Raw genomic sequence first — 24,510 nt, forward strand, 5'->3', positions numbered from 1 at the left:
AGCTTCGTCGGGATCCGATAGTGTTCTCAAACTAGAGAGAGATTTGATGAACTCTAGAATAAAAATATCTCACAGAATCTTGACCTAGCTAGATTTGTTGGGTTCTATTTGTTGCTTCGAGTTGAGTTCGTCGCTCTGAACGTAGAAACCCTAATTTCGTGGTCCATTAGTGCTCTGTGCTCATAACCACCAAATCGATCCCAATCTGCTGTCCATTACCCTTATTAGCGGTTTTCAACTTCTCTCTCATATTCACCAAAAACTTCGAACTATCTTATTGAAAAAAATCTTAGGTCAAATTTCAAAGAAAACAATCGATTGACAAAAACGAATGTAAGAGATTACTCTGACTTCTGTCTTGTTCTTGGTTCATTCATGTATATAAGATGTTTGCTCTACTAACATCAAAACTTGGAGTATGTTACTCGTTTGGTGGTATATTGACTTGTTAAAAACGTATCCTGTGATGAACAGTTTCCAAGAACTAACTCTGGTGGCTGCTCTGTTTTGACTTTTAAGTGTATTCTCTTACTCTACACGGTAGATTGCTCTGTTTTGACGGTTACGTGTATTCTCTTTGCGAATAAAGTAATCTTCTGTAGGGTCAATAACTGTCACAAGACTAGCAATTGCAAGAAACTTCCCACCGTAGGTGTTTCATACATATATATACATATATATATATATATATATATATATATATATATGCATGCTAGCTAGGCCCTGAATCAACTAGTATCAAACACAAACCTAATTTAATATTGGTTCCTCGTTTGGTAAATGTAAAGTATCTGGTTTGTTAACTCCATGGCAAAATCAAGCCCCGTGGTTGTGCGCGAGCCATTTGTCAGGTAAGTCTTGTTTCACCAGATAAAGATTATGAATACTTTAGTTTATATAACCTCTGTTCAATCAAACAGTTCCTATGTTGATTTTCATCAAATTTCAGGCTGGTGAAGCTTGTAGCAAATGCTTTCTATGATAACTATACGCCGGAAAGTGATAGACAGCAGAAATTTGCAAAGAGTGACAACAAAGGGATTGCTGTTGTGGTGCTGTATGCGCTTACGAGGTTTGTATGCATCTCTTCAATTTCTATCCCTAAACGTCTACTTCTCACATATAACTATTTTGGGTGTCCACTGCGTTATTATAGAGTTGTTTGAGTAAAATATTGTGAGACTTGGTTATGGGCTGGTTAACTTTTGGTATTGCTTATATTGGTTATTTAACTCTGCTATGTTTTCACTAAATTTCATTTCTGGTATCTTTCTTGTTCCGTGTATTGCTAGGTGTCAATGGGTTAAAGAAAAAGACCTGGCAAGAGGTCTTCCCAAGCAATTCCTTCGGAAAACATTAAGATACCTTGAAGAACAAAAATTTATCATGCGTGTTGACAGGAAAGAGGTCAGTGCAGAAACCATTTTCTTTCAGATTGACATATATCAGTATATCACTTTTTCACAATATTGTTCTTGCTAAGCCTATGACTCAACGACTCTGTTAGTCTTATTATGATAAACATCATGTTGTCATAAAATATCTAGAGTAATACAATGATTGAAGAATATGATGTATGAGAGAATGTTCTCAATGATTGAAGAACACTTCTTTCCTTACTATGCTGTTTTGTTGATTCTCAATATTTTCAATAGAGTGCAAGGGGGGCAAAGAAGAATAGTGTTTCAGTGGCTGCTTCAACTAATGGCCAACCAGGGGCAAAAGTTAAGGTCCACATGCACTCGTATTACTGTCTCGATTATTCACAGGTATATATGCTTTATGTCCCTAATATATTAAAGTTTATTCAGTTTTTTTATAGGGTATGCTCACACTACCCTATATTACTTCTTGTCTCTTACAGATATATGATGTTGTTCGTTATAAACTGCACCGTATGAAGAAAGAATTGAAAGATGAACTAGAAGATAAGAATACTATTCAGGAGTATGGGTGTCTTAACTGCAAAAGGAAGTAAAGTCCACTACTCTAGCTTTCTCTTCTAAAATCTTTACGTACATTGATGTCTTGTGACATGTTCACTAAACCTGGATTCTCATTTCCGATATGTAGATACAATGCACTGGATGCCCTGAGATTAATTTCTATGGCAGACGATTCTTTTCATTGTGAAAAATGCAATGGTGAACTTGTTATGGAATGTGACAAGCTAACTTTAGAAGAAGCAGTAAATGGGGATAAAAGTGCAAGAAGACGGCAAAGGGAACATCTGCTTCAGAAGATGGAGGTACGTGTATACTGTTTGAGTGTTTCAGTTCCGTCTTGTAGTAAATTTGATAAAACTGAAACTGCTTTGCCTTGACCGAAGCTGTGCATCTTTCCATATTCATCGTGACATCAGAATAATTTATTATTGGTTTAAGAATAGAGAAATCTGCACTTTAGTTATATATGCTGAGATATTATCACACTCTCGAGTACATCATCTTTATTTATGTAGTTTGTGTGCGCTGACACATAGAAATAAACTGCAGGTTCAGTTTAAACCCCTGATGGATCATATAAACATAATAAAAGACATACCGGTTCCTAGTTTTGAATCTTTTCCGGCATGGGAGGCTCGTGCAGCTGAGGCTGCTCGTGAAAATGGTTATCTTAACCCTGATGATCCTTCAAGGTCACAGGGTGGGTATGGTTCAACACTGATGCCATTTCTTGGAGAAACAGAGGTAATCTTTAGTTACACTAAAGAAAATCAAACTATGCCAAAGTTTTATCCCTGCATTTTTCCTCTTTTATTATTGTGAATGGTTAGTTGATTTCTTAAATAGGTTGAGGTTAACCTTGGTGAAAAAAAAGAAGATGTCAACTCTGAAGGTGGTGGAGATCCTAGTGTGAAACTCTTTCCATCATGGCTGATCAAGGAAGGAATGAATCTGACTGAGGAACAAAGAGGGTATCAGATGAGACAGGAAACTAAGGTTGATGATGGTGGCTCAGGAGGAGCATCAGAAATTTCAGATGACAAGAAACCAGTCATGGGAAGTGGCGATGATAAGTATCTGATGGTATGCCATTTGGGGAAAATTATTTGCGTCTATGTATTTATATTTTTCAGTGTAGCATTTTTTGGATTGCTATTTACATTTTGCTTCAGGATGAGTATATCAAAGCTTGCTACGCTGCTATACTGGAGCAGAAAGAGCTTGCTGAATCCTCAGGCTAACTAAGCCCTGACATTCAATTGGCTACTAGTACATCCTTGGATCGTCAGGTTGGTATGAAGTGTAAACGTGAAGATCAGGAAGATGATGAAGAAGATGTTGAATGGGAAGAAGAAGCTCCTGTTGCAGGTCAGTATGAGTTTTACTATTAGTTAGTTAGAAGCGACCTTCTTAAGTATTTTCAAGTATATATAAAACCGAAATAGAGCGTTTGCATTGCTCCAAACTGACCTGCAACAAGAAGATACTTGTCAAAGACATGCTCATAGTATTAGTTAACTATACTAGTTTAGGTCTCATGAGTACATGTGATGATGCTCAGCTTGGTAACTTTCTTAATATGCAGCAAATGGAAACTACAAGGAAGAAGATGACGAGGAGGACATCGATTGGGAAGAAGGCTGAAAGTAAATGGATCAACCATTGATCATAGACTTTTTTTGTTGAATATCATCAATTTTGTCAAAGGTTGTACATTTTATACTTAATGTTGAAGCAGCAAAAGTTTGTATAGACCTTTTACCCCACGGCACCGAGAAAGTTCTAACACAGTCCTGAATTCTCTTTATTGATCATTGAATCATATCACAAAACAGAGAAAATCCTGTTAAATATGCTACGCAAGTTACATATGAGCTATATAATGCATCCATGCTGACATAACTATTCATTTTTATTTTATTGGTTAAGTGATCATATGATAAATTAAACAGAAGAGTTACATTGCACGAACAGGAGGAATACTCTGCTCGTATCTAAAGAAATTCTCAGGATCATACTTAGCTTTAACTTCCATCAATCTCTTCAGATTCCCTAAGAAATACTTCGATCCGTAGATCTTAGCTTCTCCAACGTCGGTCTTATCGCTAGGATTGTTTCCGACATCCATGTCTCTGTAATTCAAGAACGCCTCTCTCGGGTTGCTTGACACGTACGGCTCCATCACATCATATATCTCATTCATCAGACCGAGATTAGCCTCTGTGGCGTTTGCGTAGGACCATAACGCAAAGTACTGAATCTTGAACAGGTTCCCTTTTCGGTGAGGAAACGGGGTGGCATTTTCCGGAATCTTGTCCATCACTCCACCGTAAGGGTTCCATTGCATGAACATGTTGTTGAACTTCAACATTATTTTCCAAACCTTCTCCATTCCTTCTTTTGGGATCGGTTTCTTGACGTAATCCGATTTACTCTTGAAGAGTGCTCCTGCCGGATTCGATGGTCTATCCAAAAGAACGCTTATCGGTGTTCCCACAGGATAGTTCTGCCAAAACAACGTCGTATTAATCCAGCTCATTTCGTAGCAATCTTCACGTTTTAGCCCCAGTTCAGGGAACCTCTTGTTCATAATTGCCATGAGCCTCCTTGCTGGTCCTAAAAACTGTGCGTAGAACACAACCGCTATGGTTTTCTTGCTAGGTATCGCGACATTTGCGAGTTCAGGCATTGCTCTCAAGAAAAGCTCATGAGGCAATTTGCTGGAGACAAGCTGCCACTTGTAAAGAACATCAGTTGCTCCTTGCTCCAATGTTTTGTTAACCTTAAAAACTGTCAAGGTCTTTGGAACATCTACGAGCTTGATCTTCCAGGAGAGGATAACACCGAAGCTGGCTCCGCCACCGCCTCGAATCGCCCACAATAAATCCTTTCCCAAGTTAGCTCCAGTCAATATGCTGCCGTTGACATCAACTACACGAGCATCAACGACATGATCGACCGAGAGTCCGTATTTTCTAATCAAATTACCGTATCCTCCGCCGCTGATGTGTCCTCCCGCTCCTAATGTAGGGCAAACGCCAGCCGCAAACGCTAGCGTTTTGCTAGCCTCTGCGATTTTGGTGTAGAGCTCTCCCAATGTGGCACCCGCATCAACCCAAGCTTGCTTTCTTGACACGTCAATGGAGATAGACCGGAGATCGTGCATGTCGAGGATAACAAACGGTACGGATGAGATGTAAGAAAGTCCCTCGTAGTCGTGACCGCCGCTTCGGATACGGATCTGGATTCCGTTGAACTTTGCACAGACCACGGTAGCCTGAACATGAGATTCATGTTTTGCAGCAACAATGGCGACTAGTTTTGTGTCGTTAGGGTTGGAGTACCTTTTGTTTTTCGCGTAGGAGACGTAAGATGACACGAAGGTGGAGTTATCATGAGTGTAGAGTGCTGCGGTGATCGGATTCTCCGGATTGGTTCGATAACGAAGGCATCGAAGGAAGTTTTCTTCATTTGGTTTCGTAACATGTGCATCTGAGGCCGAAACAAGAAGAACAAGTAATAAAATTAGAGATACCATTTCTCTCATTTTCTTTGCTTGTTTGAAGATCTCAAAAACTAGAATGACTAATTAATCACCCTTTGTTTTATGTATTTATTGTGTTTTTGACTTATAGGAAAACTGGAAAGAAAATAAAATGTAAAGTGGAAGTTTTTGGTCATATGAGTTTAGTTCTTTGAATAAGAAGAAACCTATGAAATTATGGAAACTGAAGTAATGAGGGAAAGTTGAATATGTAGATAGATTTTTTTTTAATGCAATCGGCAACGTAAACGTAAACGTAAATCAGTTTAGACCATTTTATTTTCATGAATGTTTATGTGTTTTAATTGCTGCATCTTTGGAAGAATTTTAAAATTAAAATAAACGTTGAACAGAATAAAAAACTTCTGAAATAAATATTGAACAGAAAAAAAAAACTTATTCAATATGTAATAATTACTTGAATATTTTATGTGATTATTTTTTTTTGGGTGGGAGCCACTGATTATTTTTTTAATTGAATACATAAATTTGTTCTTTAGTAACCAATTGCAAATTTGAAAAAATTTCATGATATTTTTCCTATTCAATAAAAAGTCTTTCCTGATAAATAATTATTACCAAATAAATGTTGTATCTTATCGTTATCTTGGTCTCACTAGTCACTACAGAGTATTACACGTACGCTAGATTTTGTTTCTTCTCGCAAGAAAGAGAAAAAACATTTAAACAAAATAAATAGACAAAAGTGAGGAGAAATATGTGAAAGGGATACGTATTACAATCTTACGTACAAGCAAAACCATTCTAGATCATGTTTACCAACTAATTTTACCGCATAAACACGTAAATTTTGGTTTCCAATACGGGTACAAAAAGATCTTGGGCTCTACACAGACACAAAATTGGACCCATATTAGTTAGAAATTTCCTTAGTTGAGTTGGTTTCATCTGTCGGTTAACACACTTCATAAGTGAATTCATCTACATATTTTGCTAATTCTTTCACAAATTTAACTCAGATAGCCCAAAGTCAGTCATTGAATAACATCCCAATAAAAGACAATCCTACTATGTATTAAAAAGACAGGTATGTTATGCAAAATTGTAAATTACATGAGCGTGGTCTAGTAGTAGTGGTAGTGGTAAGAAGAAAGTGGAGGATGTTATAACGAGGTATCCTAGATTGGATCCATCGGTCTCAACCAAATTGCTAATAAATAAATAAAAGAAATATATTAAAAAGGTAAGTGAGAAAATGTAGAACTGTTCTCAAAAATTTTGTTTGAGAAACGTTGCCTACATTGTTGATTGTTTTTTACATGTATATTATTTTATTAATGGGTTAACCTTAATAAAAAAAAAATACTATTACATAATTAATTTTTATTTTTATTTTTTTTTTGAGAAACCTTCACCATTTCCACCAGTGGAGGTGCTTTAAAAACATTTATCACATTTATGTAGGAAGTCTAGGTATGGGATTTTGTGCAGACAGCTTATTTGGTATATTGGTAACATGCGATTTGGATACCCCCATGCATTAGTCGAATAGTATTCCATATTCAGATATAGGCATTATGGTTGCTCTGCGAGGAAATGTCCACTATGTAACATTTCGGTGAGTGTCTACCAGGGTTGACCGTAGCAGTTGATAGGATTTATAAAAAGAAAAAAAATACATGAGATAAAATGCATATACATATATGCTAACATATCCTTTTTTTAATTGATTAAATACTCACATGAATTATTAAACAAAAGATATAAATGAATAAAAAACAATTCAAAAGAGTTGGTTAATTACATTGCTCTTCCAATATAATAAAATGGATTTGCTCTTCAGGTTTAATAATATGGATTCTAGACGGAATACTTTGCGAAAGGGCAAATGAGTCCAATCAAAGCTAGAGTCTCTTCAAATTCCTCAGCCGTTGAAATAGAGAATACTAGAATCTCTTCAAGGTCATTTACATACTTAAATTGTGTATAGATAATAACTTCATCTGTTCTTTGATTGGGCTCATTCGATCCCACTAAAAATAAGATTTATTCTCGGATTTTAAAATTTGTAAAAGGAAGTGAAAACATTGAAGGCTAAGATTTTTTCACCACTTCTTTTGCCCCAAAAAAACATAATGTTGGTCTTGGAACTAACGATGAGTTATAGTTATATCTGATGACGAGAACGACTTTGTACAAGCAGTAACAATCTTGTCTTTATTTTTGCTTTTTCTTCAATGAAATCCATTTCACTCTAAATCCATTAACTATGCATTGTTTCGCTGTTAGAGCTATTGACATAATCACTTGGTCATCCACGTACTCGTCATCAGAAAATTATAACCTCATCAGAAAAGAAGTGGTGAAACCGTAGCCTTCAATATTTTCTCTTCCTTTTACAAGTTTTAAAATCTGAGCATCATTCCTATTTTTAGTGGAACCGAATGAACCGAAACTTAGGTTTTGCCTAACAATAACTTCATTAGCTTCAAACAAATCAATGGATTTGGAAATCCAATCACACATAGTCGGCCAATATCCTCTATCACTAGCTCTATCAATAATTCAATACTGGAATTGTATTCACCAACCAATGCTAGTAAATTGACACCACTTTAGGACACAAGCTACTTCCATATACCCTGAAATTTCAATCTCTATAATTTTGGTAAAATTAGGTAACTCAGTCTTTGATCTGGATTCCGTTGAACTTTGCACATAACAAGGTTGCCTGAACATGAGATTAATGTTTTGCAGCAACAATGGCTATTAGTTTTCTGTCGTTAGGATTTGAGTACCTTTTGTTTTTCGCGTAGGAAACGTAAGATGATATGACGGTGGAGTTGTCATGAGTATAGAGGACTAGAGAGCTTGGGTGATTGGATTGTCTGGACTGGTCCGGTTTCATAACATATTAACATGTGCATCTGTAACCGAAACAAGAAGAATAAGTAACAGAACAGAAACTACGTACTTCTTTCTTTAGTTTGACGATCTCAAAAACTAGAAAAGTTAAGTAATTTTATTTGCTCTATGTATTTATCGTGATTTTGACTTATATAGGAAAAGATTCTGGAAAGAAAGTAAAACGTAAAGTTGAAGTTTTTGGTCATCTGGTCTTTGAATATGGAAACTGAAGTAATGAGGGAAAGTTGAATATGAAATAGTGCAATCGGAAACTTACGTACGCAACGTAACGGTTAGATGAAACTTCATTCATTTATGCAAAAGAATCAGTTTTGATCAGATTTTTTTTTTTTGTTATCATTGAATCCACAAGACTCAATCTATAGCCAATCTTTACTACGCGGTTTAATAACACGATTTAACGGAGTCAAATTTGGTGGGATCGATTGGAGAGACGTGTTGTAATCGCTTGACTAAACCGTTCCCATTTTAATCAGATTTTTTCAGGTTAAAAATAGTATGTAATAATACTCTGTGTCTAATAATGTGGGTTTCGTGTATTAGTGTAAAACCATGTCTATCGACAGGGCCCGTGCCTATGGGTTAGGAAAAAGGCATTTGCCTCAGGCCCCAAAGTATATAGTTTTTTTGTGTGTTTTTTTACTCATAATTATGGAAAATATGGTGTATCATTATGGTTTTAGGAGTCTTTTTATTTCCTAAACAACTCATGTATGATTCCTTTGAATATATTTATTTATAAAAATATACAAAAATGAAAACAAAACCTTAAATTATGAAATACCAAGTAAGATCGTAAAATAGAAGGAAGAAAAGATTAAGAGAAGTTGGTGAAATAGTTTATTGAAATAGAAAGTAAAGTTTTTTAGATTTTTTATTTTGTTTCTGAAAATTTTCTATAGCTTTGAATTTTTGATATTTATTTTATTATAATTTTGAATTTTAATATTTATTTATTTTTATAAAATATATTAAAATAACTTCTAATGTTAAACTCGCGTTAACCCCCGACAAATCTGGGCAAGGCACTGTCTATGGAGTAATATGTCCGAGTAAGTTTGCTAAAATATGTCCGAGTAAGTTTGTTCTATAGGCCTTCCCTGACAAATAAAATTACACTATATATAATGTTTTCTTAAAACCATTGTGTTCCATTTATACTGATGAAATTTAGGGATAGAATTGGTCTGTAGAAAAATATTTTCTATACAGACTATTTTTATGTAACAACTAGGTGGTTCGTTACTTTTTATGTATAGACTTGTTGTTATTATATAACAACGATGCTTTATGAATATATGAAATATATATATGGCTGATATAATATGATACGTATCAATATTTACGTATATTTGACAACAGATGTATGTTATAATCGAGCTGTTTCGTATTCATAGATGTAAAGTAGACTTTAATCTTATTCATATAAAACGGAACGGAACATGTTACGGGAAAACCTTTAAAAGAGTTACATTGCACGAATAGGAGGAATACTCTGTTCGAATCTAAAGAAATTCTCAGGATCATACTTGGCTTTAACTTGCATCAATCGCTTCAAATTTCCCAAGAAATACTTGGATCCATAGATCTTAGCTTCTTCAACGTTGGTCTTACCACTCGGGTTGCTTCCGATATCCATGTCTCTGTAATTCAAGAACGCTCCTCTCGGGTTGCTTGACACGTACGGCTCCATCGCCTCGTATATCTCTTTCATCAGACCAACATTAGCGTCTGTGGCGTTTGCGTCGGTCCATAAGGCAAAGTACTGAATCTTGTACAAGTTCCCGTTTCGGTGAGGAAAAGCGGTGGCATTCGCCGGAATCTTGTCCATGGCTCCACCGTAAGGGTTCCATTGCATAAACATGTTGTTGAACTTCAACATGATTTTCCAAATCTTCTCCATTCCCTCTTTTGGGATCGGTTTCTTGACGTAGTCCGATTTACTCTTGAAGAACGCTCCTGGCGGATCCGTTGGTCTATCCAAAAGAAAGCTCGTCGATGTTCCCACAGGATAATTCTGCCAAAACGTTGTCGTATTAATCCAGCTCATTTCGTAGCAATCTTCACGTTTTAGCCCTAATTCAGGTAAATTCTTGTTAATAATCTCCATGAGCTTCTTTGCTGGTCCTAAAAACTGAGCGTAGAACACAACCGCTATGGTTATCTTGCTAGGTATCGCGACATTTTGAAGTTCAGGCATTGCTCTCAAGAAAAACTCTTGAGGCAATTTGCTGGAGACAAGCTGCCACTTGTAAAGAACATCAGTTGCTCCTTTCTCCAATGTTTTGTTAACCTTAAAAACTGTCACGGTCTCTGGAACATCGACGAGGTTGATCTTCCAGGAGAGTATTACCCCGAAGCTCCCTCCACCACCGCCTCTAATCGCCCACAATAGATCATCTCCCAAGGTAGCTCCAGTCAAGATATTGCCGTTGACATCAACCACTCGAGCATCAACGACATTATCAACGGAGATTCCGTACTTTCTCATAAGATTACCGTATCCTCCGCCGCTGATGTGTCCTCCCGCTCCTAACGTAGAGCAAACCCCAGCCGGAAACGCTAGCGTTTTGCTAGCTTTTGAGATTTTGGTGTAGAGCTCTCCCAATGTCGCACCAGCGTTAACCCAAGCTTGCTTTTTGGACACGTCAATGATGATGGACCGGAGATCGTGCATGTCGAGAATAACGAACGGTACAGACGAGATGTAAGATAGTCCCTCGTAGTCATGACCGCCACTTCGTATACGGATCTGGATTCTGTTGGACTTTGCACAGACCACAGTTGCCTGAACATGAGATTCATGTTTTGCAGCAACAATGGCTATTACTTTTGTGTCCTTAGGGTTTGAGTACCTTTTGTTTTTCGTGTAGGACACGTAAGATGACACGAAGGTGGAGTTATCATGAGTGCAGACTGCTTCGATGATCGGATTCTCTGAACGGGTCTGATTGTGAAGGCATTGGAGGAAGTTTTCAATAATATTTGTTTTCGTTACTTTTGCATTCGAAACGGAAACAAAAAGTACAAGTAACAGAACATATACTAATACTACTACTTCTTTCATTGTTTTGTTTGTTTGTAAGATCTCAAAAAATGAAAAGATCAAGTTATTTGTTATATAAGTATGAGATTTTGACTTATAGATAGAAAAATAATTAAATTCTGAAAATCATATTTTAAAGAAAGAAATGCTTTAAGATTACATTAAAAAAAACAGATTTGTTGAAATTTAAAATCATATACATATATGATTATATAAACTTAATTTTAAATTAGGCACAACAAGGAAAGAAATATAAAATATCAAAAACTTTGGGTAAGAATTGAAGAAAGTGTAAAAATTCTATTATATATGAAGTAATATATATATATATATAGCAACATTGAAAACTATATCATAGAACATTTTTCTATTGCTAATAATTGTATAATTCAATTATTAACCCAAAAATATATTTAAGATTGACCATATTTATATTTTGATAGTGTCTTTATAATTTTAAGAATGTAAAAAGGTTTTAAATTAATTTTAAGAATTTTGAGAAATACCACAGTTTTTGTTCAAAAAAAAAAAAAAAAGAGAAATACCACCGTCATAAATACAACTAAGAGAAAAAGTGTTCAAACTTTAAATCTCTATTCCAAAACCTAAGACCATCTTTACTCGAGAAACGGGTGAACATTTCTCAGAAAATTAAAAATATATATTTTTATTATACATATTCATTTTTCATTTATTTTTTTAATAGATGTACCAATGAATAATTGACATCTCTATTTAATACTTCCAGTCCTCCACTAAACAACGATTCCTTCTGATTTCTCTTTTGTCCTCCACCAAACAACTATTCTTTCTGATTTCTCTTCTTTCATCCTTTTATTATTTTTTTATTTCAAACAATTGAATGAGCAACCCTCGGTAACGATGCCCTTATATGGTAACTGTAGAATCAAAATTCACGAATGCTTAGGAATAAGACATTTGGTCCCTATCAAAAAAATGTTTTGATAAAATTTCCTTTAGAAATCAAATTAATCTGCTCTCGTTTCAATCTAGCCCATATGAAATATATTTTCTTATAATAAGGTAAAAAATTTCAAATTTGTTTTGACAAATTAACTCATTAAACTGTAAAAGTGTAGATATTTCCAATATTTAAATACTTCACAATGTTTTTTTTTTTTTTTTTTTCCTTGAAATCTTCATTTTCCAAGCACACACGATCACTAAAAGAAAGAAAATGGGCGCGTAAGTCTCTGCCCACTCTGTTTCAACATAACCGCCAACAACAACAACACCACCTCAAATTATAACTTACCTCTCTGCTTCTCTCATCTTCTCTCTCACCAATACACGAAACTAAACAAAAACTTCTCCTTCTCTCCAATGGCGTCTTCTTCTCTCTTCTTCTTCTTCGTTTCCTTCCTCATTTCATTATCATCAACACTTCTTCCTCTCTCAGTACTCTCAGCAACAGTCGTGGAAGATCTCGCCAATCTTAGTCCACCTCCTGATTTTACCACTACAATCACCAACAACTGTCTTCGTGATCCATTGCTCCGTTACTGCAACAACACCTCATCCTCTCCAATGGACATCGTCGAGATATTCAGATCAACCATCGTCGCTACCCATCTCTGCAACGAGTCCAAGAACCCTAACTGCGTTGAGTCTTTCCCTAGGATCAGAATCCACGGTCGTCCTAAAACCGCCGCGCTTTACCTCTCTTTCGATTTCTTCTGGAAGTACTGTCCGTTAACCGTAGTCGATATCGAGCTAGTTAACAACTCTCTCAAGGATGGTTTCCCAAAAAATGTTCTGTCTTGTCCTCAGATTCGTACTCTTGATCTGAGTTACAACCAGTTCTCTGGGTTTGTTCCGGTTCAGGATCTCTCTGGATTAACCAACTTGACGCATTTGAATCTATCGTATAACCGTTTCTCTGAGAACAAGATCTCAGATTCTGACTTCTTCAAACGGTTCAACGCCTCTAGTTTCATACAGTCCGGTGTTCTTCCAAATGTCAAGCGTTACAAGATGAAATTTTTGGTCTTGTTGATCGTGTTTCCCATAATGGTGATATTGCTCTGTTTTTGCTTTGGATGGTTATGTATCAAGAGACCTGATTACTTTCCAAGAACTTGCCGGAGAAGTTACAAGTTCACATACGCGATGCTCGAAGCTGCGACGGATGAGTTTTCAGATCAGCATCTTTTGAGCACGAGCGATAGAGTTGATATCTACAAAGGAACGTTGAGAGACGGGACAGAGACAAAGATCGAGATTTATAAAGAGAAGGTTTCGAGTGAGAAGAGGCGTGAGTTCGGAGAGGAATGCGAGGCGGCTTTCAGGTTAAGACACAAGAACTTGGTTAGAGTTTTGGGTTGGTGTAATAGCAGAAACTTGAGAGCTTTGGTTACAGAGTGGACTCAAGGAGAAAATGTTGAGACTTGGTTAAGTTCTTCGTCGGTTTCATCATGGAGAAGAAGGCTAAGAGTGGTTTTGGGAGTTGTAGAAGGTATTTGTTATCTATCAGATCAATGGCCTGAGATTACATTTGATCTCAGCACAAACAGTGTTTTGTTATCCGATGATGATCAAGAGCCTTTGATTTCTCATTTCAAGATTGGAGATGGGAACAACTCAGCAACAAGTAAGGGCTTTCTTCTTCTTAGAGAATATCACAATTGAAAAGGTTACAAAAGCTAATCTGTTCGTTATGTTATTGTTACAGATATATTCAACTTTGGATTGTTTCTTCTAGAGATGATCACAAACCTAAGACCTGATATGGAACAAGAAGACTCAGAAAGAAGGTATCTTGAGTATATAAGAGTTCATTATCCAGACAATCTAGAGAGAGTGATCGACGAGAAGATGAAGACTGATGAAAGACCATTCGATCAAGTGAAGCAAGCCATTACGCTTGGACTGATGTGTACTGACAAGCCACCATTGAAGCAACCAACCTTGACGCAGATTTATGACTTGGTTTCTTCTTTGTATGAGTCTAGTTTAAGACATCACTGAGAGATGAGAGTTTAATCTTTATTGCTTTGTTTTTTGATTTTCACACATGTTTAAGACATATTTATGTTAGATGGCATTGTAAAGGATTTGTGTTTTTTTTTTCGTTATGTTTACTGGCTAGTGGCTACTCCAAGTATTGAGAGAATGAACACATAATTTTGAATATTTTTGTAAAGGGGGTTTAGCTGAATTGAGTTTCATAGTTTTGCGGGTTCTTAATTTCGACCCGACCCGGCTGGGGAAGATGTAGAGAAAGAGAACTATGCACACAAGTACACAACATGACAACAAAACTAGTTGGCAAATGGGAACGTTGGAATTAAAAATTTCGGTAACTACCCACGAGGTCCACGACGTGACTTGTCTCTTGTCCGTTGAAAAAGCCATCGACAGTTATGTATTACTAGTATCATTTATCAACTTGCAAAGACAGTTTCAGTTTTAGAAATAATCTTACCTTTTAAGTACGTCGTCATTAAGGCATTAATCTTTTCTCTTCTAGTATTCATTACTATTTGAAACAGAAACTTGCATCATAATTAAAATAAAACGCTATTCTCTATCTCGATTTTTCCCGGGGAAAAAAAAAAAAGATCAGAACTTTTTTCCATTTTAACAAATTGGTCTGAAGACACTATTGTAAACTTTTCAGCATTCATATGATGAACCAAAAGAAAAGTAATACAAAACTACAATTTTTATACAAATGTCATAATCGAATATATTATTCGACAGATCACAAAAAAGCGACCTTTATTATCAAATTTTACGCATTAATGTGAATATTATGGGGTTTGTGAACGTTCGAAGTTGTATTTAAGACATGGCGGGCCAGACAAAGTCAATGCCGGCAAAAACGGACTCTCCCCCAATTGTTTTCTCATTCTATAATTAGACTCCAATCACTCCCAAATTCCCATATTCTTTTTTATCTCTCAGATTCCACAAAAACAAAGAAGACAACAACAAAGTCTTTAAGGAACAATGGAGAGCAATGGAGAGAACAAGACAGTTTCAAGACAATCATCATCCTTCAGTTTACGTAGCCCAAGCTTAAACGCACTTCGTCTCCAACGTATCTTCGACTTATTCGACAAAAACGGCGACGGTTTCATCACCGTCGAAGAGCTAAGCCAAGCTTTATCCCGTCTCGGTCTCAACGCTGATCTCTCCGACCTCAAATCAACCGTCGAGTCTTACATCCAGCCCGGAAACACCGGTCTCAACTTCGACGATTTCTCTGCTTTGCACAAGACGCTCGACGACTCTTTCTTCGGCGGAGACGGAGATGTTAACGGAGGTGATGGTAATAATGATCCTTCTTCCGCCGCTGCGGATGAAACGGATCTACAGGAGGCGTTTAAGGTGTTTGACGAGAACGGCGACGGGTTCATCTCAGCTAGGGAGCTTCAAGCTGTTCTCAAGAAACTTGGTTTGCCTGAAGGTGGAGAGATGGAGAGAGTTGAGAAGATGATCGTTTCCGTTGACCGGAATCAAGATGGTCGCGTTGACTTTTTCGAGTTCAAGAACATGATGCGCACCGTCGTCATCCCTTCTTCTTAATTCCACACACAAAAAAAAAACATTTTTTTTTTACTCCAAAGATTGTTAAAGTTTGTATTTTTCTCAGTTTATTATTATATGTAACGAATGATTCAATACTTATTTTTATAAAGAAATAAACTTTTTTTTTTTTTTTTTTGAGAATGCGTAGTGGAGGGGGCAATAGGTACTTTGTGAATCTTTTGCGCTGTTATAGAGATCAAAGATGTAAGCTTTCTGGGAAAATCATACATGGTTTCATGGTTAGGACGGGATTAGATAATGATACTTATATATGTAATCGTTTGTTGGATTTGTATATCGAGTGTGGTGATGGAGATTATGCACGGAAGGTGTTCTACGGAATGTCTCAGAGAGATGTTTATTCTTGGAATGCTTTTTTGACGTTTAGCTGTAAAGCTGGGGATTTAAGGGAAGCGTGTGAGGTGTTTGATGGAATGCCTGATAGAGATGCGGTGTCGTGGAACAATATGATTAGCGTGTTGGTGAGGAAAGGGTTGGATGAAGAGGCTTTGGTTGTTTATGGGAAGATGGTTTGTGGTGGGTTTTTGCCTTCTAGGTTTACGTTAGCTAGTGTTTTGAGTGCGTGTGGCAAGGTTCGGGGTGGTGTTTTTGGTATGAGATGTCATGGGGTTGCTGTTAAAACGGGTCTTGATGAGAATATTTTTGTTGGGAATGCGTTGTTGTCTATGTATGCAAAGTGTGGGCTTATGATGGATTATGGTGTTCGAGTCTTTGAATCTCTCTCGGGGGCTAATGAAGTCTCTTTTACTGCGGTGATCAGCGGATTAGCTCGGGAAAATAGAGTGTTGGAGGCGGTTGAAATGTTTAGATCGATGTGTCAGAAAGGTGTCCAAGTGGATCCTGTTTGCTTATCTAATATTCTCAGCATCTCTACTCCGAGAGAAGGATGTGATAGCTCGAGTTGCAATGTGCTCGGGAAGCAGATCCATAGTCTCGCACTAAGATTTGGGTTCGTAGGAGATCTTCATCTGAACAATTCGTTGCTCGAAATATATGCAAAGAATAAAGACATGAGTGGTGCGGAGCTGATTTTTGCTGAGATGCCTGAAGTGAATGTTGTCTCTTGGAACATAATGATAGCTGGATTTGGCCAGGAATACCGAAGCGACAAATCCGTTGAGTATCTAAAGAGAATGATAGATTCTGGTGTTGAACCAAATGAAGTTACATACATTAGTGTTCTTGGAGCGTGCTTTCGTTCAGGGGATGTTGAAAATGCTAGGAGAATATTCAGTAGCATTCCCCAACCGAGAGTTAGAGCATGGAATGCTATGCTTTCTGGTTATTCCAAATATGAACACTATGAGGAAGCAATAAACAATTTCAGACAAATGCAGTTTCAGAACTTGAAACCTGACATAACCACTTTGAGTGTGATACTAAGTTCGTGCGCAAGATTGAGATTCTTGGAAGGCGGGAAACAGATCCATGGGGTAGCGATAAGGACCAAGAGTTCTAAGAACAGTCACATAGTTAGTGGCCTTATTGCAGTGTACACGGAATGTGAGAAAGTGGAGATATCTGAATCTGTCTTTGATGATTATAACACCGTATTGGATATCGCTTGTTGGAACTCAATGATCTCAGGTCTTAGTCGCAACAAGCTGGACACAAAAGCTCTAATGCTCTTCAGAAGAATGCATCAGACTGGTGTGTTGTTTCCTAATGAAACTTCATACGCTATTGTATTAAGCAGCTGTTCAAGGTTATGTAGTTTGGTCCATGGAAGACAGTTTCATGGACAGGTAGTGCAGAGCGGATATGTAAGTGATTCCTTTGTTGAAACCGCTCTTACTGATATGTATTGCAAATGCGGTGAAATAGATTCAGCTCGACAGTTCTTCGATACTGTCTCATGGAAAAACACGGTTATTTGGAATGAGATGATACATGGGTATGCTCATAATGGAAGAGGCGATGAAGCTGTTGATCTCTACAGAGAGATGTTATCAGCAGGAGAGCAACCCGACCGGATAACCTTTGTATCTGTCTTGACTGCTTGCAGCCACTCAGGACTGGTGGATACAGGGCTTGAGATACTCAGTTCAATGCAGAGAGATCATGGAATTGAACCGGAGCTGGATCATTACATCTGTATAGTTGATTGTCTTGGAAGAGCTGGTCGGCTTGAAGATGCAGAGACGCTTGCAGAAGCGACACCATACAAAAGCAGCTCTGTTCTATGGGAGATTCTACTTAGTTCATGTAGAGTCCATGGCGATGTGAGCTTGGCTAGACGAGTTGCAGAGAAACTAATGCGTCTGGACCCTCAGAACTCGGCAGCATATGTGCTGCTAAGCAACGCATATAGTTCTGTGAGACAGTGGGATGACGCTGCAGCTCTTCAAGGATTAATGAACAAGAACAGAGTTCACAAAACTCCAGGTCATAGTTGGACCACATATGGCAATGCTTTGGACTCAACATTCCAAAAATAGCGTGTAAAGTTATTCAGTAATACAAAATGTATATAGAAGATTGGACCATCACAATGATTATTATATACTCAGAGAGCTCTAAGCTTCTGGATACTCACTCCAAATTATTCGATAATACTCCAAGGAAATGCTCGCGAAACAAGAAAGCAGAAAAAGAAATCCCAACAAGAATTCACTATTCAGTTTCGAGAATACAATAGTATTCAAGCAATCACCAAGGTATCTCCTGACCGTCCCAAGCAAAGAACTTTCCGTTATCTTGTTTCTTTGCATTGTTGATGATGTGCAACAACTTCTGAACAGAGTACTCTCTTGTGAAAAGCTTTCCTTCGGGAACATTCTTTTGAAACGGTCGAGAGAGATCAGTGTCTACTGTGCCTGGATGCAGTAGAATGCATACCACAGGATCTTTCCTCCTACCCAACTCAACTGATACATTTTTAGTCACTGCAAAAGCAAAAGTTGTGTACAGAAATTAATGGTTTTCTCAGCTCATACCAGAATGGAAAAATCAATAATCTTCTAAACTTATTATTCAACTGTACGTTGATTGAGTGCGGTTTTTGAAGCCCTGTAAGAGTGCCAACCACCAAGTCGATTATCTCCAATGGATCCAACTCGGGCGCTTAAATTGGCTACAACAGCAACTTCCCTCTCGGTTCCACTACCTCCACCCGCCTTAAGGAGAGGCCACATATGCTGCAACAGAGCCAAAGACATAATATTTTATTTTTTATAGTCCATGGAACCATGTCCATGAGTCAGCAGAATAAGGACATGCATAACTTAGATTTTCTCTTTTCTTTACCCACTTTCCTCCATTCTCACTCTGTTTCGCATAAGAAAATCTGACTCTGGGGTCTAAAGACAGTGTCCTTTACAAAACATAGACAATTTGGAGTGCCTACCTTCATCATTAGAATTGGACCAACAGCGTTAACCTCATAAGCAAGCATCAATGATGATTTTTCAACCTTGTTCAATGTTGTTTCTGTACTGAGACCAAAAGGCAAAATTAAAACCGGGGTTTAAAGAACAGTCCCAAGTTGCAGATAAAGCTGAAACTAACTTCTCTAACATAAGACTTGTCATACCTGGCTGCAATACACCAGGAATGGAAAGTATACCAGCTGCATTTATAAGTAGGTTAAGAGAACCATATCTATCTTTTACAGATTCGGCTGATTCCTAATAAACCAATTAACAGGTTCAGAAACATGAACATACAGCATATCATACAAAACAAATGAAAAGAGACATATTTGAGTGTAGAGACAGTAATAACCTCAATGGTAGCTTCATCTGTAACATCAAGCTTTTGGATGACAAGCCTTTCAGAGAAACGGTTCTTCAAATCAGAGAGACTTGTTGCATCTTTTGGATTTCGGCAAGTAGCAACAACATACCCTTTTTCATTCTTCTCCAGCAACTGTCGTACCTAAAGAACAACGAGAAGAGAAAAAAGCTAAACTGAAACCGCAAAATTTGGATCTTACTATTACTTAAAGATTCTGAGAAGTGTTTCATGAGCTGAAAATTTGAGACCAGTAAAAGAGTAAGATGGATCAAGAAAGAGGCTCACAAATTCGAGGCCGATGCCTCTAGAAGCTCCCTGGACTAAGGAAACTCCACCTTCCCAATTGGGAGAAGAAGATGATGATGATGACGTGGCGAAACCAGACACTCTAATTCTCCTCAGAGCAGCCGCCGCCAACGACGGGTAAACCATCCACGCGCCACCGCTCTGCACAAGAGTGTTCATTGAAGAAACGGGTAACGATTATTGGATACTTTTTCCGGATGTGTGATTAAGATAAAAAGGATGGACCATTTCTCATAAATGCAACCACTTTTCATAGCCATCGTCACGGGAACTTAACTGCCATGTCCACAAAGGTGGGGATAAAAATGCCAACTTTATTCCAATATTCTGACACAATTCAAATTTTAACTAAAAACTAAAATTTGGAAATCCAACTAATACTCTTAGACAATTCAGTGATGTAAGTGAAAATTGACAATTGATTATATAATACTTCAAAGTTAAAACCGTATGATGTGAAAAATGAGGTTCATACTATTGCATAACTCTCGTTACAGGATACAGAAACTACAGATCAAAACTTCAAGCTGCAACATCAGTACTTGCAATGTCATCTATTAATTATTCTGAATTTGCAGGAAAGTTAGAAGAGGGATCACGGTTATGGCCCTTATTGGGGTGGCAGAATCCGAGCCAACATTTTGATATCCATTAATTTTGTAAGTTTTGAGCTAAGCCTCTCCACACAATGCCCGCAAGGCTCTTCACTGCTTCACCACTGGATCCAAATATACAGACTTTTACTTCTTTACTTCCATGATTCAGCCACCAGAAAGATGTTCCGGGCTTCATTGATCCGTGGGACGAGCTCCAAAACTTGCATGGTTGGGTTCTCGGCAAATCATAACCATGAAATATTGAACTCGGCCTTACGCCAATGCCCGAAAGAGCTTACCACCAGGCATGAAGGAATATGCAGTTGTTAGGTCAAAAGCACATTCCCTTGCAACTGAATGATCTATCAGTCCCAAACTTTAGTTATCGAGTAGTTTGCAACCCTTTTCTCTTAGTTTTGACTCAAGACCAAAAAACGCGATCCCTGAAAGCACCAAATCAGCTGTCTTCTTCTTTGTCTGCTCAACTAACAATTCATCATAGACTACCATATCAGCCTCTGTCATGACTTTGCGCTTTTTCAGCTCTGCGAAGACTTCTCTTGCTGCTTTTATTGTTCCATGTTTACACATACCAGAGATAATCGAACAGTATATAACTTCATTGATGGAGACACCTTCCTGGTTCATCTCATCTAGTACCTCCATAACCTTCTCGGAGTTATTTCCTTTGCATACATGACAAACCCTAAGAGCATACTTGAACTCCATTGGACCACTTTCAACGTTTCCCAGACATTCACGAACTAATAACATCACTGCATCGATTTCTCCAATTTGGCATAGTCCTTTAGTAAGAGACAGATAAGCAGCAATGGAAGGAACACAAGACATCTCGATGATTTTTTCATGATATGAACAAGCTTCTTGGACATCCCCTTTCTCAACAAAACAGCAAATTGCAATACTGTAAGATGATGAATCTGGTTCAAACCCAAAATCCTTCATTTCAGAGAAAAGTGACAAGCACTTTTTAATATTTCCCATCTTGTAAAGACCTCCCATAAGAATGTTGTACACAGAGACACTGCCATGACCTTTAGTCTTTACGACCTCAAAGACATCTAAAGCCATCGTTCTCTTTTCTTCGTCAGCACACAACAATTTAAAAAATTGTGAAAGGTAATCCGCGAGAGGGTATCTTGATTCTCCAATCCGCTCTAGCAAATTGGAAAAATTACTCAGTCTATCCATCACCACATATGCAACCAAAATGGGACTTAGAGTCTCAAAATCTGGTTCTAGCTCTTCATCAATTGCAATCTGGAAGAGCTTATATGCTTTATCAACCTGCTTCACACTACACAACCCTTTAATAACTGCATTGTAAATCCCAAGATCAGCTATGTAACCAGAACCCACCAGATCCTCCCATAGATCGCAAGCAGATCTGACCTTCCCATCTGCAACAAAACCTTCAATCAAAACCCTGTAGATCTCCCTATCAATCAAAATCTGCTTTTCCTTCATCTCCACAAACAATTCATATCCTCTCTCAACCCTACCGTCTCTACACAAACCCGTAACAAGTGTTCCATACGCCATAACATCCGGTTTGATCCCATCGCGTTTCATTTCATCCCAAACTCGTAAACTCGCATCCATGTTCCCTTCAGATACCAAAGTCTTGATCATCGCTGTGTAAGCAAAAACATCAGGCTTACACAAATTATCCCTCATTCTCTGCAAAATCTCAAACATCTCCTCGATTCTACCTGCTTTACACAACCCTTTAACCAAGATCATAAAAGTTGTACTCTCCTCCACCAACCCATCTTCTTTAAAATCCTCATAAACAGCCAATGCTAAATCAAAGTAACCATTTTTCACCAAAGCATCCATTATCCTATTATACAAAAACACCCTAGGCTTAAACCCAAACTTCTTCATCTTCTCGTAAACGTAATAAACCCTTAAACCCCTTTTATTATCAGCGTGCATTCTAATCAAAATCTCAAACTGTTTCTCCGACGGAGGCCTTCCCTGAGAATCCATAAGCTCAGGCAACTGATCCGCAGCACGAAAATGTCCGTTTCGATTAAGGCAATACGCAAAAGCATTGTAAGCAGCGAAATCGTGTCTATACCCTTTCTGCTTACCAGCCCAATGAAAGAACTTCGCCGCGACGGCAGCATCGTTACCTAATTTCAAAACCTCGGCGACGATGGTGGGCGTTACGCGGCGGAGTTTGTTTAGCTCCGAGACTACGGAGGGTCCCCAGTGGTTACGATTCTTGCGGAATGCGTCGAGGACGAATCTCGCGATCGGAGATAGACGCTCGGAGGCGGCGGAGATCACCGTAGAATGTGACGGCGGAGGGGAAGAAGAAGAAGAAGGTCTTTCCGATGGGAGATGGGCTTCGGGATCCCATTTGCGGAGATCGAAAGGTGTTCGGTGAGCGACGGCGTTAGATTGTGGTTGGGGTGAGTCTCTGGAGAGAGATTGGCGGTTGGAGAAGAGACCACCGTAGACGGTAGGGCGGTTCTGTGAGGGCTTACGGTGGCCGTAGAAGTAATTGGGTTTAAGAGATTTATCAGAGAGATTCGGAGGTTTTGGTGATTTCATCTTCCGTTCTTCCTTCTTTCTCTGCTTCTCTCACTTGTGTGTGAAAATAACACTCGTGAAAGTGTATACCACGACGTTTGCAAGTTCACTTCAAACCCGGTTTTCGGTTTGATTTCAAACCGGGTTTGATTTGAAGATCCTTGGTTTAAGTTCATTTAAAGGTATTCTTGGTTAGTATTTTATATAACTTGTAAATATTTTTTGGCACATAGCATATACAAGTGCACAGACTTAATCAAGTTCGCCGATTTGGTTAACCAACTTATCTTCTAATGTATATCGGTTGACAGAAGAAAAACAAAAAGATTTCATTCTTACGTCTAATTCAATATTTAGGAGAAGGTGTAACGTAGCTGCAAGTTTTCTAGAGGAGGCTAGGATGATGTATTTATCTAAAGGAGATAAAAACTTGTAGGTAACCTAACTAAAAAAATTCAGCTGTCGATTATAATAAAATTTGGAGCTAGCTAGGAGGCCTCTTTTTTTTTTTTTGGTAGTTTTTGGTTGGTTAGGGACTTAGGTGGGTATGTTTTTATAATTACGCTACAAGACTACGCATCGCATATTGACGTCTATATTTTTGGTTTCTTGCGATTGTAAAACGAAAGAAGTCAACCTAAATTAGGCCGTCGAATAACTTTAATCAACCAGAATGAAACACATGTTGTAAATTTGTAATTGACCATTTTCGTTAATTGGTTATAAATGATACAAATTGATAAACTTGATACAAAAAGATGGTTGTGTTAATAATAATGATATTATCCATAGTCAATTTCATATAACTATAAACTATATAAGACCGATGACTATCTTTTGTTTGTATGAGAAAAAACAAAAACAAAGTTGCATTTGTTTAAACTCTCAATAATTACTCACGTAGAAAGAATGTATACGTATTGAGAAATGATTGAGTACTATGATATATACAAAGTCTCTATCATAACATGTCTTTGGTAAAATCATTTGTTTACGATCGATTCGTTGGCTAATCACGTTAAGATGGTTAGGCAGTCGCTACAAGACTACAACTAGGCAGCAAAAATATCGATCACCCATCGATTGTTTTTTTTCCCCCATATTTTTATATCAAAGAATATAAAATTAATTGAGGATTGCACCAGAATGATGGCTTATTACAATCATTGGAATCGTACCATAATATTAAAAAAGCTAATTGAAATTAACTAATATCCATGAAATGAAAGGAAGAAACTCATTTGTGTCGACGACATGCATTCCAACAACGACTTTGTTTTTTTTGTTTGACTTTGATTGATATTAGTCACT

At 37.6% G+C, this 24,510-nt stretch overlaps 7 protein-coding genes and 1 pseudogene across 7 annotated transcripts; 4 read left to right on the forward strand and 4 right to left on the reverse strand.

The window, feature by feature from the left end:
• LOC104720222 lies at nt 808-3,590 on the forward strand (annotated as a pseudogene).
• LOC104718260 (berberine bridge enzyme-like 7) lies at nt 3,724-5,610 on the reverse strand. The gene has a single exon (XM_010435970.2). The coding sequence runs from the start codon at nt 5,491-5,493 to the stop codon at nt 3,904-3,906; it is 1,590 nt and encodes a 529-aa protein (XP_010434272.1). The 5' UTR covers nt 5,494-5,610; the 3' UTR covers nt 3,724-3,903.
• Nucleotides 9,823-11,446, reverse strand: LOC104718259 (berberine bridge enzyme-like 4). The gene has a single exon (XM_019230976.1). The coding sequence runs from the start codon at nt 11,444-11,446 to the stop codon at nt 9,848-9,850; it is 1,599 nt and encodes a 532-aa protein (XP_019086521.1). The 3' UTR covers nt 9,823-9,847.
• Nucleotides 12,782-14,415, forward strand: LOC104718262 (putative leucine-rich repeat receptor-like serine/threonine-protein kinase At2g24130; the record flags this gene model as incomplete). The annotated part of the gene is made up of 2 exons (XM_010435972.2): nt 12,782-14,036; nt 14,118-14,415. Coding segments are annotated over 2 exons (1,551 nt in total), but the record flags the coding sequence as incomplete, so codon positions are not given.
• On the forward strand, nt 15,230-16,065 carry LOC104718263 (calcium-binding protein CML42-like). The gene has a single exon (XM_010435973.2). It carries the CDS (start codon nt 15,398-15,400, stop codon nt 15,974-15,976), a length of 579 nt encoding a protein of 192 aa, XP_010434275.1. The 5' UTR covers nt 15,230-15,397; the 3' UTR covers nt 15,977-16,065.
• LOC104720223 (pentatricopeptide repeat-containing protein At4g20770-like) lies at nt 16,080-18,454 on the forward strand. The gene has a single exon (XM_010438167.2). It carries the CDS (start codon nt 16,120-16,122, stop codon nt 18,436-18,438), a length of 2,319 nt encoding a protein of 772 aa, XP_010436469.1. The 5' UTR covers nt 16,080-16,119; the 3' UTR covers nt 18,439-18,454.
• Nucleotides 18,470-20,325, reverse strand: LOC104718264 (C-factor). The gene is made up of 6 exons (XM_010435974.2): nt 20,021-20,325; nt 19,724-19,876; nt 19,533-19,626; nt 19,347-19,429; nt 18,984-19,137; nt 18,470-18,885 (listed from the first exon to the last, which is right to left on the reverse strand). The coding sequence occupies exons 1-6, from the start codon at nt 20,198-20,200 to the stop codon at nt 18,650-18,652; spliced, it is 900 nt and encodes a 299-aa protein (XP_010434276.1). The 5' UTR covers nt 20,201-20,325; the 3' UTR covers nt 18,470-18,649.
• On the reverse strand, nt 20,498-23,240 carry LOC104718266 (pentatricopeptide repeat-containing protein At4g20740-like). The gene has a single exon (XM_010435975.2). It carries the CDS (start codon nt 23,218-23,220, stop codon nt 21,016-21,018), a length of 2,205 nt encoding a protein of 734 aa, XP_010434277.1. The 5' UTR covers nt 23,221-23,240; the 3' UTR covers nt 20,498-21,015.

The sequence above is a fragment of the Camelina sativa genome, chromosome 10, assembly GCF_000633955.1.
Source record: "Camelina sativa cultivar DH55 chromosome 10, Cs, whole genome shotgun sequence".
NCBI classification, from domain to species: domain Eukaryota; kingdom Viridiplantae; phylum Streptophyta; class Magnoliopsida; order Brassicales; family Brassicaceae; genus Camelina; species Camelina sativa.